The sequence below is a fragment of the Vidua chalybeata genome, chromosome 20, assembly GCF_026979565.1.
Source record: "Vidua chalybeata isolate OUT-0048 chromosome 20, bVidCha1 merged haplotype, whole genome shotgun sequence".
Lineage (NCBI taxonomy): Eukaryota > Metazoa > Chordata > Aves > Passeriformes > Viduidae > Vidua > Vidua chalybeata.
Window position 1 is genome coordinate 4,895,806 of NC_071549.1, and position 15,424 is coordinate 4,911,229.

Here is a 15,424-nt window from a genome sequence, read left to right on the forward strand (position 1 = left end):
ATATTGGGAGTTTTGCAGGCAGGTTGGAGGCACCTTGGCAGAGGGATGAGGTGAAGATAGTCTTGCTCTAGCATGTTGTTCTCACTTTTAATGAACTTTTCTCACAGCCAAGTTTTTCTCTCTTTGAATTAATAAGAGTTTAAAACAGTGGTAAATTTCTTTTATGACTTCTTGATTCTCCCAGTGACTTGGGGAACGATGTCTGTAGCTGAATGGGGAGGTTTGCCTTTGTTTTTTCATATTATGTGGAAATACTGCAGAAGAGGCACAAACTGACACAGAAGATTGAGTATTGTTGGTTTATGGACTGATAAACCCGTTCAATCTGTTATGGTGACATTTGGAGGCACAGCACTGAGTGGAGGAATTGGGATGGGGATAAAACACTTGGAAAAAACTGGAAAACAGTGGGACCCGTGCTTCAGCTCAGTAGAAACTGTTGGAAGATACTCTGGCATTCATCAGGTGCTTAAAAAAAGATATGTTTTGGAGAGGAAATGGACATACTTGCTAATAATCTTGGAGGAATAGATTCCAAAAAGCTAATTTTGTATTCAAATAAGGCAAGACTTAAATAGAAAAGAGCACTGCAGTGGCAGTATGGAGTTATATACAGCATATCATAGGAAATTAAGAGTGACTGAGGTGTAACCAGCCCAGAGTCAAGTATAAGGTTAATCAATATTTGAATTAATACATTTTTATAATAGGATAACTCAAAACAGGGAAACCAGTATCTTTAAAAAGCAAGCAGGTGAAAATAAACCTGGTTTGAATATGTCCACGATCTGTAATCTTCACTGGAGCTGGGAATTTATTAGGAGGTGTGTACTGTGTGCCATTGCTCCTGTCCTTTGTCATGCTGGGGTGGAGCCATGAATAGTTTTGAGAAAAATGGTGATGTTTTGGTTGCAAGATGGAATCCAAAAGGCTGTAGCCCTTCATTTGCTGTTGTTCAGGAGGTCAGATCTCTGGCAGCCTGGTGCTTGTTCTGTGCTGCTCCCTAGCCCTTCCATCTCCATATTCCCAATGACATGATGTATGTATGAGGGTTTGGGGTTTTTTATTTCTGTGACAGAGCTCTGACTGAATTTCTTTTTTTTTTTTCTTTTTTTTTTTTTTTTTGGGTGGGTTTTGTTTTGTTTTGTTTATTTTGTTTATGTTTCTTTTTCTTAACAGAGGGAGCTCGATACCACAGCAACAATATTGGCGAACCGGCAAGATGAAAGTGAGCAGTCCAGGAAAAAACTTATTGAGCAAAGTCGTGAGTTCAAGAAAAACACTCCAGAGGTAAGGAGAAAAGCTATCCCAGTCTCTTGCTGTAGTAGGTGGTCTTAGGCATGTGGAAGTGATGATTTCTTCTTAAAGATTTATTTCTATAATTTTCTTGTGTGTATTGTCAGGTCCTTATTTATACTTGCTCATCTCTGATGTTTTCCTCATCAGGGAGCTTTTTGCATTCTGTAAATACTGAAATGTGGATTGGTGGTTTTAGAGGAAGCATGGACACTGGCCTTCAAACAGGCTTGCTCTAAATTATATAATAATGTAAAACCTGGAGAATTGCAAAAAAAAATTCTTCAGCAATCCAAACTCTGGAAGCACTTGGATGTAGAAAGTGACATTTCGCTGCCTAAATAAATCTATATCAAGGGCATAACTTTGAAGATGCTCATTTTTCCATCAAAAATCAAATTAAGTTTTGCTGTTGATTTCACTGGAAACACAAGGTCAGGGCTGAGCCAAGCTCCCCTGGGAGGATGTGCATGGAGCACAGGTGTGGGGTAAAAGCAGTGGGAAAACTGGGAAGGGTGAATATTATGTGAGAGAAGCTGGGAGTGTTTAAACTCCTCAGACCCACAGCTAATCTCACTTGGTTCCCTGCTGAAAGCAGAGCAGTGCTCAGGGCTGGCTGGCTCCTCTGTTTGTTTTGTGGATTTGGGTATTTTTTTTTTCCCTGCTGATTGCCAGCAATCTGTTCATCCAGGAATGTTGTGGCATTTCAAAGCCAGTTCCAGATAACTGATATGCCAGCACCAGCTCCTTCCAAGGCTCTTCCTGGGAGGGAAGCAGCAGGCAGCTCTCCTAACCTTCAGTGCTGCTTCTCCAGCAGCAGATGCTGCTCTGCATCCTGGGGATGCTGACCCAAACAAGGGCAAAGGGAATGTGGGAGCAGGAGGGACTCGTGGGGAAGAGGCAGTGTTGTTTACCTGGTGCCCTGAGGAGGCTTTGTGGGGCAGAAATCAGTTCTCTTTGAAGAAGAGAGAATTTGGGGAGTGCAGTTTTGAAGGAGTAGGACTTCTTAAAAGGTGTAAAAGAATTTGAAAAGTGAGTTCAGGAGCTGTGAGAGGGTGAGTTGATTCCCTTTGCAAACTGTTGGGAAGAGAAGGAGGAAGGACAGAAGTGAAAGAATATGGAGAGTATAGGAAGTTGTACAGAAACCAGAAAATACATGGAATTCTGGGGCCACATTTTCAATTGTTTACTAGAAGCTTAAGTTCATACTACAAAACCTAATTTGTTTCCTGCTGCCTTCCTTTTTTTCCTATAAGTAAAATGACAAATTCTTTAGAATGTGGCTGTAGCTGCCAGTTCCCATCTGATGACATGTTACAGATTTCAGGAGGATTTCTTTAAGCCAGTTTTATTTCTGTGGAGCAGAAGGGGAGCAATAGACAAAAACCCCCAGAACACTGCACTTTTAAAGTGCATTGTGAGAGCACCTTGGTTACTCAGTGGGAGAGGAATGTACAGAGGCAAATAGATCCTGTTGTAATTACTTTAAGAGATACAGTGGGAAATTGTATGCAATTAGTCCTTTCTAGTAAGGAGGATACAGAAGTTAAATCATTTGATGGGAAGGTTTTAAATATTATTTTACAAAATACAGTTCTGTAGCCTCTATTCTCTTCCAGAATACATGAGTTTTATTTATTCAAAAACAACACTCTGAACATCCCCAGTGTTTGAGGAAATTGGGATCTCTACTAGGTTCTACATCCTCATCTTTTGTCCTGGGACCCCTATGAAACCACATTCCTTTAGAACCTTGCATGATTTTTATAGGTTGTTTCTTTGTCTGCCTTCTCTGCCGTGGTGCTCTTCTGCAGCTTTGTTTCTGAAGAGCAACTTCTACTTCCTCTGACAGAGAAAGAATGAAAATGGGATCAAAGAATTAGAAGGAAGTATCTGAACTGTAGGAATAGGCAGCTGTAGCCTACCTGAGATGTAGTTTTTGCCTCCAGGGGCATGGAGGGAGCTCAGATGTGGAAACTCTGTCCTGTCCAAGGGATTTGCTGTGGTAGATGGGGGTGTCCAGCTGGACAACAGCACTGGATTTCCTCCTCACACAAAACTTACAGCTTGTGCAGTGTGTGTTCACCTTCAGTTCTTTTTGCACTCCCAAAAAGCAGGGAGGTCTGCTCCAAACTTCAGCAGTTTTGGGAGGCAGTTGGAAATCAGAAGGCAGGATCAGTAACTGCAGCTTTGCCTGGAAACCTCCCCAGGATGGGAAGCATCCTTGAGGTGGACAGGGAATGCACAGGGGGACACTGGCATCTCCAAACTGATACATTTAAGTTCCTAAAACATCCAACGTGCTCTTTTTCTTAACAAAAGAGTTCTGTGGTAGAAAACCAGCCTGGATGCAGAATGTTCTTCAGATAGATAAATAACCCAGTGTACAGCTCAATTTCAATTTCCACGATGAAGTAACAACTTTCTTGGCATTAAAAGAAGAAACAAAGCCACAAAGATGGAATTGTTAAATGTAACAATCTGTTTCAGAGTTGTACTTTCCATTTTGTGTTTCCCCTGCCTGCATCCCTGTCAGTGCAGCCCTGGTTTAGGCTGTGCCAACATCTCCTTTCCTCTGCCCTTGCCAGTCCCACCATAAATCAGGAGACAAGTGTGAATTGCCTTGACTTTCCTATTCATTGCTGCCTCTAGACTTTCCATAATATCCCCTTGAAAGTTATCTCCTGTGCTGCAGAAAAGGATTCCAAAAATTCCTAATGAGGTTGAGGATACTTCTGTTTCTTTTTACTTTAAGAGTTGTGACAGATCTATTTGGGTCATTTCTGCCTTCTTTGCAAATTATCAAATTGCTGCAAAAGCAATACAATGTTTTCATGTTTGGAGGAATGTCCCTAGGGCTTCTGGTATTTAAAAATGTTAAAATACTATTTCTGTCTTGGCATACTGGGAGATGACTCTGGGAAGAAGTATCTCATGTTTGGGAACTTTACATGAACAGAAAACTCAGCAGTGGTTGTGCAGAAACTTTCAGAAGGGGCTCTTAACCTGTTATTGCAAAAATACTCTTTACCTCTTCACACCTTTTAGGAGGTCATGTCAGACCTGCTGCTCATAGATGTTTTGGAGTATTTTCAGTCTCAATTTGTTTCTCCCTGAGCAGCTACTGTGGAAGGCTGAGACTGGTCAGGAGATTACTTGAAACATCAATTTTACATGACTGTTACTTGGAAGACATCTCAAAATATATCATGTGAATTGCCAGCCTGCATCAGATGATTATTTTCTTACAGTGACAATCCTGAACTGTTGTGACCAACTGTGGTATTTCTGGGGTGTTTTAACCTCTGTGAAATTCTTGTTCTACTTAATCCTGTCCTCATATGTCAATTCTGGTGTGAATAACAGAATGTTTGAATGACCATCTTTGAGAGTTGGGGTTTTTTTAGTCTAAATAATTCCAGGTGCACAGGTTAATAATTTTTGGAATGAAGTGTAGATAGCTCCTAATGCTGATAACCTTGCTTTTGTTTTTACCCAGATTCTTAGCTCAGTAACAACTTTTTGCTTATCTATTTCTGTTTTAAACATTGAAACGCTTATCTAATACTTCCACTTTTAAGACTGTTTAACCTGTAAGTCTCCATTGCTTTTCTCTAGGACTTGGCCAGGTAAGCCAGGTAATATTGAGCTGTGGGGCTGTTACCAGGGGTCACAAGGCAAAAGAGCAGCCTGGGAGGCCTGGGTCAGCTGCTCTTGGGAAATGAAATAAGAAAGTAATTTTGTGATGGGAGATTGTGAGCTCTACAGAATGAGGCAGATGTGAGGTGCCTGCATAAAGGCCAGAATTAGAGACAGGAGCTTGCCCTGTTGCTGCGGGCTCTGGTTTTTATCCTGATGGGTGAAATGGTAAATTGGATGGGTCATTCCTCACTGGTTTTGCCCTTTGCAGTTTCTGGGTTGTAAATGAACTCAACTGGTGAGATTGAGAAAGTCAAGATTACCTTTAAATGCCCAAATTCCCATCTGAATCCTGTAAAGCAGATTAAAGGTTCAGTAGGCAGAATTATGGAGGGGTGTGGGAGAACGTCTAAGCACAGAAACATAAATTCTCAAACAAAGATACTCTGGAAAGTGGAATATGGGAAAGTGCTAGAAAACAAAATAATAAAATAATACCTGAGCACTGACTGGCCTTCTGACCCGAGCCCTTGGTTCATCTCAAATAAATGACATTTACCTGCTTACATCAAAGCTGTTTTCTATCAGTGTCAGCCAAACCATCCCCATCCTGCTCCATCACAGTTCTGCAGCTCCCCAAAGAGAAAGGAAGATGCCTGTAAAATCTTCTGTTACACAAGTAATGGTTTAATCATCATGTTGTGTGTCAAGGTGATGCCTATCTTTAAGATCCACAAGCTTAAAAAAAAAAAATCATTATAAACGCAAGTCATGAGGAACTAAAGGAAATTAAGACAGTTGTTATGGAAGGGCTCAGTTTTTCAAAGTGCAAAATTCTCAAATCCATTGTCTCCGGTGTTTCTGGAGTATTCTATTGAAATAGCCACTCTCTACAGCAAAAGATTATACAATTAAGGGTAAAAAAAAAAAATCTGCTGCTTGAATTAGTTCTTGAAGTGAGAGCAAGATCTTCAGAATTGTGGGCAATGTTGATTCCCAGAGACTTTGCACAGTCAACTTTGGTCTAGTCTGTGTGACAAAGTGGAAATGATAACAAAATCTACTGAAAACACACAGTCTGTCTGAGGATAATTGATGTTCTCAGTGTCTGTGTACAGAGGGGTGAATATTGATTTGCTGCCATCTACAGCTGGGTTGTTCCTCTCCTTTTATTGTTTTCTTTTTTCTTTCCCCCCTCCTTTTTCCTTTTCCCACTTTCCTTCTCTTTTTCCTCTCTTCTTTCCTTTTTCCTCTTTTTTTCCCTTTCCCTCCTAGTTTTCTCTTTTTCCCCCCTTTGATGAATATTTAGATGTCATGTCCTGCCTTCCCACATTTTTATTCTTAAGAGCTTTGCTTGCCAAAGGTAAATTATTTTTATGATAATTTGTACTACATGGGTTTGGTTTTTCAAAAGCTAAATGGAGAAGTATATTATTATTATTATGTGACTTTTCCAGAAAAGTAATAAAATCTATCTCCATATCTTTAAATGTGATCTAAACACCACTCTTGTGGAGTCAGAGGGGTTAAATCAGGTCTAGCCTTATCCTGGATGGATTATTTAATACATATTTCACTTTAACATATTCTCTTTGTTCACAGGAAACCATCACACAGTGTTTCACATCAGTGTTTCTGACATCTATTTCTATATTACCATCTCTTGCTGCTTTTTTATTGGAACTGAGAGGACACTAAAACAATTATAATTCACAGTTGTATTTTTCTAGGATTTTCCTAAAACTGACCTCCATTGACCATTCCTACCATACTCACTAAACTTCATTAATTAATTTTTTTAAATAATTGTCTTTATTGTCGTAACTGTTCCCAGCAGGGCAGGGTGGCAGCAGAATCTGTGCCATTTATTTGGGAATAACAGGGCTTGAGAAAGTATTTTTAGCAAATGAGGCCATATTTTGGGAATTATTGCTATGGAGGATTTCATAGTTCATGATTTTCAAACACCATTTGGAAACACCTGTGAAACCCAGGAAAAGAGTTCCCCTGACCTGCAGAAGTCATGATTGTGTTGTGTGTTTTTAGGCAGAGAAGTTTATTTAAGGCATTTTTCTGAAATCACATCACCTAGGCCACCTTGAGTTGCTGTTTCTCTCTCAAGATGACCTTAAATCAATTTTCTACAACACATTTACCTCAAAAGTCTTTTGTAAATCTGAAAATATACAGGCAATTACTTTATTCAAGAGTTCCAAAAACACTCAAGAGGGGAACGCATCTGATGTAACCCAACTCATTGGAGTAGTTAACAAATTAATTCCTCTGAAGTCACTTGCTGTTAGTAATGTAGATTTCTTTCATTTGAGAATTTTCAAAAATTCACTTTTCTTCTCCCAGCTTTGGCTGCAGCTGGTGGATTTCAGCAATGCCCAGGGTGCAGCATTTTCCATGGCAGAAGAGGAGAAAAGGGGATATTTGGGGTATTACTGAGGTTTACAAAGGACACACTTGTAAGCAAATATTTACAAGTTAATCTCTCTTGTTAAGCCTTTGATGCTGCCGTGAGTTTCTGCTGTCACTGAGGCTGAAAGAAGGCAAAGCAAACAGTTTGTTTTTCCCTGGTTGCTCTTGCCTGTGCTTGAACCTTGCAGGGCTGACCCAGTTGGAAAGTGGCCAGAGCAGGGGAGGGTTGGGGGTGAGGGCTGAAAGAGGAGAACCTTTTCAAGGTCACAACTCAAGGAAAAAAACTCAGCCTGCCAGAGCATTTGTCATCCTTCCTCCTGCAGGATGCTTGTACTTCATGTAGTGTGCATTAAGATATAACGTGATTTATTGATGTACCATTGACTGGCTTTTAAGGGAAAACATTGTCATTTTTTTAGCTGAAATAACTGAGATTTTTCTCACTGTGGTACCAACAATTACCAGCCATTCTTACTTTCTGTTTTATGGTAAGCTAAGTATAAAACTTGGAATTTATATGGAGATCACTCGCAAAGTGAGTCTGAAGTTCAGTTCCTAAATTTACTCTGAACAATAATAATTCAACAAGTTTGACTTGTTTTCAGGAGTTATAAAAATAGTTTGACTTATTTTCAATAGTTTGACTTATTTTCAAGAGTTTATAAAAATAACAGGCATCAATATCCCTGCTCTTCCTTCCTGTGTGTATTTACCAAGCAAAGAAATAATTAAACATCTTCCATTAGTATTTTTCCTTTTTTATTTTGTCTGTAAGCCTCAGCTCATCTGCACCACCTCAAAGTGACTCAGGTGTAATTAAAGGAACATGTTGCTCTCATTAAAATCACAATGTTGTCACAAATAACTCTTCTAACAGGAGTTGCCAGTTACAAGAGATTCTTGTCCTTGCTCTGACAGTGGATAAGTGAATACCTGGATCTGCTTGAAAGAACACCAGAAACTATTAATATGGGGAGTAAAAATACTCCCAAACCAAATCCCCAGAGTACAAATGGTAGTTTGAAGCTTTTCTAATAAACACCTTCCCAAATGCCCCAAGTTTCTGCAGGGCCACTCTGCTGTGGTCAGTTTTGGATAAAGTCTTGATTTTTAGTGGGAGAAGTGTCTGTTAAATGCTCTTAAAACCTATTTTCTTCCAGGAATTTTGAGTGTGTTTTGCTTGCTTAAAACAAGAAAATGCTTCCTGGTAACAATTTTGAAGTAAATTAAATGACAGATGAGAATTAGAGCAGTTGAGAGTAATTTTTATTTTGGAATTCTTTTTGCATTAACACATCTGCAGTGTTGATGAATATATGGAAAAATGAAATTGTGTTTCTATCCTGCCGTGTCTCCAGTGTGACAATAAATCACCTTTTTTTCCTTTTAAAATGTCTGGCCTTGTAATTTATGTTTGCATAACCCATTACTAAATTCATAGTAGGTGTTTTAGTTGGCAGGCACAATTCCAGGGATTCAGTGGACCTATTTTAATACTGAGCTTTTGTTACTGTTCATAATTATGTGTAGAAATACATGTATTTTCTTAATTATAAAAAACCAGCCTGCTTTAACTTTGGATCTCTTCTCACTTCCTCCACACAAATAGTGCTTTAAAGCTTTGACAGAATTAGTGCTTTTTGACTCGAGAAAAGAAATGGATTTACCAGGCTGAGGGTTTTTTTCAGTTTCGAAAAAGCAAAACACAAAAAAAGTAATAAAGTACAAAAAGCAAAGTTGTGATGCATCCCTGGTGCTATTTAGAATTTTGGAGGATTCTTTATATTTTATAGACCAGTTGTAAATATTTAGGGCAGCATCAAGACAGTATGCAAATAAAAGAAGTTTTATTAATAACCATTATCTGGCCTGTGGTAATAAATATGTATGACTCACATAGGAATAAACCCACCCAATAAATATTAAAGCCATACAAAACCATTAACAATTTTTAATGGACTTGCAGATGGAATAATTTAATGCAAGTGTAGTTACTCAGGTTCCAGCTCCTGTAACTATTCCTCATCTCCTTGAAAGCTTTCATCTGAAATACATTGCCACCATTCAGGATTCCACCTTGTCTCTGTTTAAAACCATAAAGCTGTGGTTTCACAATTTTTGAAGCACTAATGCTTATTTATGGCCATAGTTCTGCACTTTTTAAGTACAGAGGTGGTTGTTTATCTATTGAACATCCAGTGACTTTTTAAAAAGGAGGTTTTTCTTCAGCAGTAGCAGCACTAGGCCAGTGTTGAGCAGGAAGGGTGAGGAGTTGGGAATGAGCTCTGTGCTGGTGCTGGTGGCACAGGGCTGCCACTGGGACACATTTATTCATTTTGTCACCCAGGGGCACTGGGGTGGTGTTCCCCATCCCTGGAAGTGTCCAAGACCAGGTTGGATGGCTTGGAACAACCTAGACAGTGGAACTGGATGAGCTTTAATGTCCCTTCCAAGCCAACCTATCCCATGATTCTATTATTATTACTGATTAAGATAAAAGCTGTTAAAGGACCCAAACTTGAGGCACTTCTGGTCCAAAATGGTTTTCTTGTGGTTCTCTATAATGGAGAAAACAATGAAAAATGTTCAGTTCATAAATGAAAGCAATCTGGTTTGTGGAATTGGATGGTAGATACAGCACCATCACATCTCATAAAAAGCTTCTGCTCTGGTTTTCTACGTGTTTTGTTTCCTACTGGGTAAAAACCAGTAATTTAAAGTATTTTGAAGAATATGGCAGGTTTGTCAGTGTTTGTGTGTGTGTGTGGGCACCAAGGACCTTTTAATAAGATATTGCAAAAGAAACTTGTGTTGCTGGGCTGCATGCTGATAGATGAGCTGCTCTGAGGAAAACATTCTGCAAACATTCTGCAGGTTCAAAGCTGGTTCTAATCCAAACCTTTCATCCGCTGCGAGAGGGCGCTGGGAGTGCTCTCAGAAACGCCCGAAAGTGTTAAACCTCCTGAGTCCTGTTTGTCAGCAGCGATTTGAGCCCAACTCCTCAGCACTTTCTGTGCACTGTGGGGCATGTCCACACCTGCAGTGGAGCTGTGCTGGTACGGCCATGGCTTTCAAAGGCAGCTTTAATGCCTTCCTTGGCTGCCAGCAGCGGGCGGCTCCTTTCAAGCTGGCTGGGACTGTGCAGCACCAAGTTCCCAGTGCCACATCTCCCAGGCCTTCATCAGACTAATTAACCTGTTGCTGATCATCCCCCTTGCCTCTAAGTCCTGCTGATGAGGTGCTGAAGAACTGGGATGGGTCAACCAGCAGCACTCAGTGAAAACAAGAAGCCAGGGGTGGGCTTGGGGCTGCACTCACCTGCCCTGCCTGGGCAGGAGCCAGGTTATCCTGCCTCCAATGCCTGGATACTTGACTGTCTGGAAGCATCATCCCTTGCTCCTTGGGAAGCTCTATCCTTTGAAAGAATATCCACTGCTTTTTGGGAAACTGTCCATTGTCTGTGGGAAACTCTCCACTGCTCCCTGCACAAGCTTTTCAGGGCCTCCCTGGGCTGGGCAGTGCTCAGCTGGAGGAACTGGGATCAGATTCCCAAATCACTTTGGAGCAATGCCCTCTTGCTTTCTAGCAAAAATCAGCCAGGCACTTGGTTCCAGGGAGTGGGCAATGGTCTCAGTGGTGGGCAGTATGGCTGTGAGATCAGAAGGAAGAAGATCACCCAGGTTCACATCCATACTGATGTGATACTGATCAGTCATGTCAATTCAGAATAATCATGTGAATTCACATGATTATCACTCATGTGAATGCTGAAACTCAGCTTAAACCCAAGGGTTGGGTGTGGAAAGCAGCCCTCCAGTGTGTGATACACCTTTTAACCCTGGCATCTTATTGCAAATTACATGTGTTGCTGCCCACAGTGCTCTTGGTTCATCCATGCAGGTAAAATAAGGGCAGCAATAAAGAAATGAAGTGCTGCTTTGTTAGGAAAGGGAAGACATTATTAGTCTAAAAAAAGATTTAAACAAAATCAGCTAACTGGTTGAAGTAGTTCTTCAATTAATGCTTGAAAAAGCAATAAGTTTAAAATGTTCTTTCAGTCAGTCACTGGAAAAGGCATATATTAAGCTCACCTGTTGAGAGGATTATCTCTGCTAAACACACTCATTTTACTTGAGACCAAAATAGATCCTTAAAAAATTAATACTGAAATAGGTTTACAGCCGATAGAGAGATTTCCTTCAGACCTATTTTGTGGTATGCTCATCTGCTTTTTCAGGAATTTTAAGCATTGAAGGAATGAAGTCAAAGCTGCTGCTTGTCTTTGAAATGGATGCCTCTTTGATAAGCCTCTGATCTCTGTACCCAGAGTTGTAGTAGCAGATTCAAACACTGATTGTAAAATTGGGAGACTAAAATGTAGCCACGACAGCTTCAAACACTCTGTCTCTCTGTCAGATTCAATGCACAGGACATTGCCAGGAGTTAAAACGATGCAAAATTAAAGTAGCCTACTAAATTTACCTGCCATGGAGAATCCACAAAAGAGCTGCCACTTCTAATCCTCCAATTCGTTTCAAATTATTATTTTTTCAAATTGGACTCCCTGATCTCTTCAGCTCAAGCTGTTGTAGAGATTTGAAGAGCTGTCTCTTCTTGTCAGATCACTGGTTTAATAATAATAATATCTTACGTTTATATAGTCCTTTTCATCCCTCAGCTTCCCAAAGTGCTTTACAAGCTCTCTATACACAAAATCATGCAAGCACCTCTTGGGTGGCTGCTGCTCATCAGCTGCAGGAGTGTCTGGCAGCTCGTTACCCTCCTTCCCCACTCCCTGAAAGCACCAGGGAGGGGTAAAAGACGAGGAGATGGTCCCAGTGCATCCCAAGGGCATGAGAACCACTGCTGGGATCTCCTGCCCACCCCAAAACTGGGGACACAGTAAAGAGCAACCATCACTGCAGTCTTGCTGGTTTGTTTTCTGATGATTTACTTTTTTATTTCATTGTACTCACAGTCTGAAAAATCCCTCAGTCTCTAGAATTTGAAGGAGCAAGAAGAGTAACTTCATACCACTCACTCCTTTCAAAAATGTACATGGGAAAGTGCAGGTACCTTGAATATAAAGCAGTTATTAAAAAAAAAAAAAAAAAAGAGTCCAAACCTCTACCCAGATATTCTTACTCATCTGTTTTTGTTGGAGACTGATGGAGAGCTGTTCTGACCTGTCAGCAAGTGCCTCCAGAACCGGGGGATGAAGGTGCAGAACAGATTTTTGTCAAATTAGTTCTAAGTCTTGAGGTAATGATTCCTGGGAGGGAAGAGGCATTGAAGTGGCATGAGGCTGCTCATTAGTGGAGGAGGCACAAAGTGAGTGCAGCCACTCTGCATTGGTTCTCCAAGGGAAAATGGCCAAGAACACAATTGATGGAGGTTTAGACACAATTAATATAATGGGCTCAGGTTTCTGTAAGCATTGATCTGGCTTATTTTTTTTATTTCCTTTAGTACTTCTTGGTTTGGCTTCAAGTGTGCCCGTCCCAAGATTGCTGGTGCTGAAAGGAATATGAAAAACAAACAAAAAAAATCAGGGACTGCTAAACTTAAGAGGCACTGACACATCTGCAGAACATCCTGCTGTGCTGTGCTCATCTGAATTTGGATCATGTCCAACCTCATAACTTTTTCAAATTATTATGAATTTTGTGTTCTAGATACCATTAGAGACCATTTACTGTGTCCAGACTGACTTCAAATAATCCTGCCTTCTTCCTTACCCACCCTTTGGGGGTGGAGAGGATGCTAATGAGGAAGGCTCCTTTTCTGCCTGGGGGGAAGGGGTTTTACTTCAATGGTTTGGAGCCAGGAAGAGGGAAAGCTGGAGGCCCAGACATGGTCTCAGAGGCCTTAAAAATGTAGAAAAATAGAAAGTGTACATCCATAGACACTAATACTAATGGACACTTATCCTGTCTCTGGCTGTAAATTATTGAGATCCTGCTTCTATCTGGTAATGCAACTTAATCAGAATCAGTTTTACTGCTCTGACCCCATAGGGAACCTTCTGATTTCATTTTATTTTACATTTTGTCTAGTCACTGTGCTAGGAAGCTTTGTATCCAGTCTCCTGGTGACATGTTGAAGTTACATGCTGTTGTATTTACCTAAAAACACTGGGACCAGGAGGCTGCAGTTCAGTGCCATGGCTTTCTTCTTGCAGTCCTTCAGCTGATGGTCAGTTGAGAGGACACAAGGTGCCCAGCAGTTTGCAGTCCTGCACTCTGCTCAGGGCTGGGGTGATTAAAAGCATCCCAGTGCCATGATTTCCTGAGCAGAATTCCCCGAGGCAGCCTGCTGCTGGGCTGTGCTCTCTCTACAACTCCTGCATCTTGCAGCCTTTTCAACTCGCAGCTTTTGCTTTTCTCTCTCTAAACACGACGCCTGTGGTGTTGCTTGTTGCCTCCTCACAGCCTCAGCACTCACTTTGGGTTTTTCCAGGCTCCCCATGGGCAACAGCAGCTTTGTAGGCAGCAGGAAACCTGGAAATCAGCTGCTTTACACCTGTGCATGGAGATGAAGGTCAGGTATTGGGGTATCCAAAGGTTTGATGGTGACACAGCATTTTAGGGCTCCCAGGGAGGATTTTCCAAAGCAGTGTGGAATAGTATGAGAGCTCACCTTGCCCACCCAAACACTGCCTCTGCCAGTAGGGGGTGGCACTCCAGCCATCTCCTGTTCCTCCACGAAGGACAGTCACCAATTTTGTGCTGTGCCAGCTGGAACAGCACTTTCACCTTCATATAATACAGATGACAAGGGGAGGGATTTGGGAGAGGCTGAAGGGTTGATGCTGCTGCAGATCAACATCCTTCCTGCTACTGAGGTAGAAGACACAACATCTGTTGTAGTTTCCAAGGACATTATTCCCTGCCCAATGCTGGCAGCAGCATGGCACTGGTGGTGCCCAGGATGGGGTGTCCCTCTCCCACACTGCCCACGAGGTGAGCGGCGCTCGTGCACCTTTTCCGTTCACTAACTCCCATATTTTTATTCTCCCAGCCTAGTCTAGCAGGCTTCTTAAAAGGGATTACACTCCCAAGCCTGGGATTCAAAGCTGGGTTTAATGAGTTTGATGAGCCTGTGTAGCAGACTTGCAGAGAAGCCTGTCTGTCTAAATAGCATTTTTAATAAATTCCCTCTGCTCCGGAGATTAGCGAGATTAGTGCAGGAGGGCTCCTTCCCCATGGATGGTGCCACATAAAGACAGGCTCCACTGATCACTTAGTGTTTGCCAAAAATGAGTGTCTTTACACTTAAAACAGTGGCTCTCTGGTGCCAGAGCCCTTGGTCCTGGGTCAGCACTGGGTGTGAGGAGTGCAGGGTGTGAGCGCCGCGCCGTTGGATGCTCAGCTGCATCTCCACAGCCTTCTACCCTCACCCCATCTGCTGTGGGGGATGCTGCTTGCAGATCTCCCAGAAGTGATAACTTGCTCTAAAAAAACCCAAACCCAGCCTTCAGGATTACTTATTAAAGAAAGTAATCTGTGAATTCATCTTGTTTCCGTAAATTTCTGTTGGAATTCTCCAACTGTGAGCTGGCAAAAAGGCACTCAGATGTTCTCTGTGTGTGTGTATTTGCATATAGATATTTATGTGTATGTACACACAATAAAAGTAGCTCTACTCAAAGATGAAACTGGTGATAGTGTCTTGGAACAAGTGGGGTACAGAATCCCTCCAATGGACAGGCTTTTCCACTGAACTTTGTCTCAACAATAGCGTTGGCACATTTTTAGATGTGTGAATACATATAAATAAGTCTTAGAAAATAGCAGCTGATATGGAATTTTTTAAGTTAGCAGTAACTGTGTAAAATATGCAAGGGTAGATGGCATGTCTTGTGGGGTATTGACTCTTAAAACCTGTTGCTGGTCCAAAATTAAGATATTGCTGTTCTGTTTTCCAAATCAGTGTAATTATGGAACAAGGAAAAAAAAAAGATTTCTGCATACCTTTAATTTTTTTTTTTTAATAAAAGATGAAAGAGACAGCATATTTTGTCTGTGAGCTTTTGAAATATTAGAAGTATTTTGGGGAGATAGAT

General features: G+C 41.2%; 1 protein-coding gene across 9 annotated transcripts in view; it reads left to right on the top strand.

Moving 5' to 3' along the window:
* CUX1 (cut like homeobox 1) overlaps positions 1-15,424 on the top strand; it is a 270,952-nt gene that overhangs the window by 49,037 nt on the left and 206,491 nt on the right. For all 9 annotated transcript variants that reach the window (XM_053960856.1, XM_053960859.1, XM_053960858.1 and 6 more), the window contains exon 2: positions 1,180-1,290. In XM_053960856.1, coding sequence (XP_053816831.1) covers positions 1,180-1,290 — 111 coding nt within the window. The remainder of the gene's footprint in view (positions 1-1,179; positions 1,291-15,424) is intronic.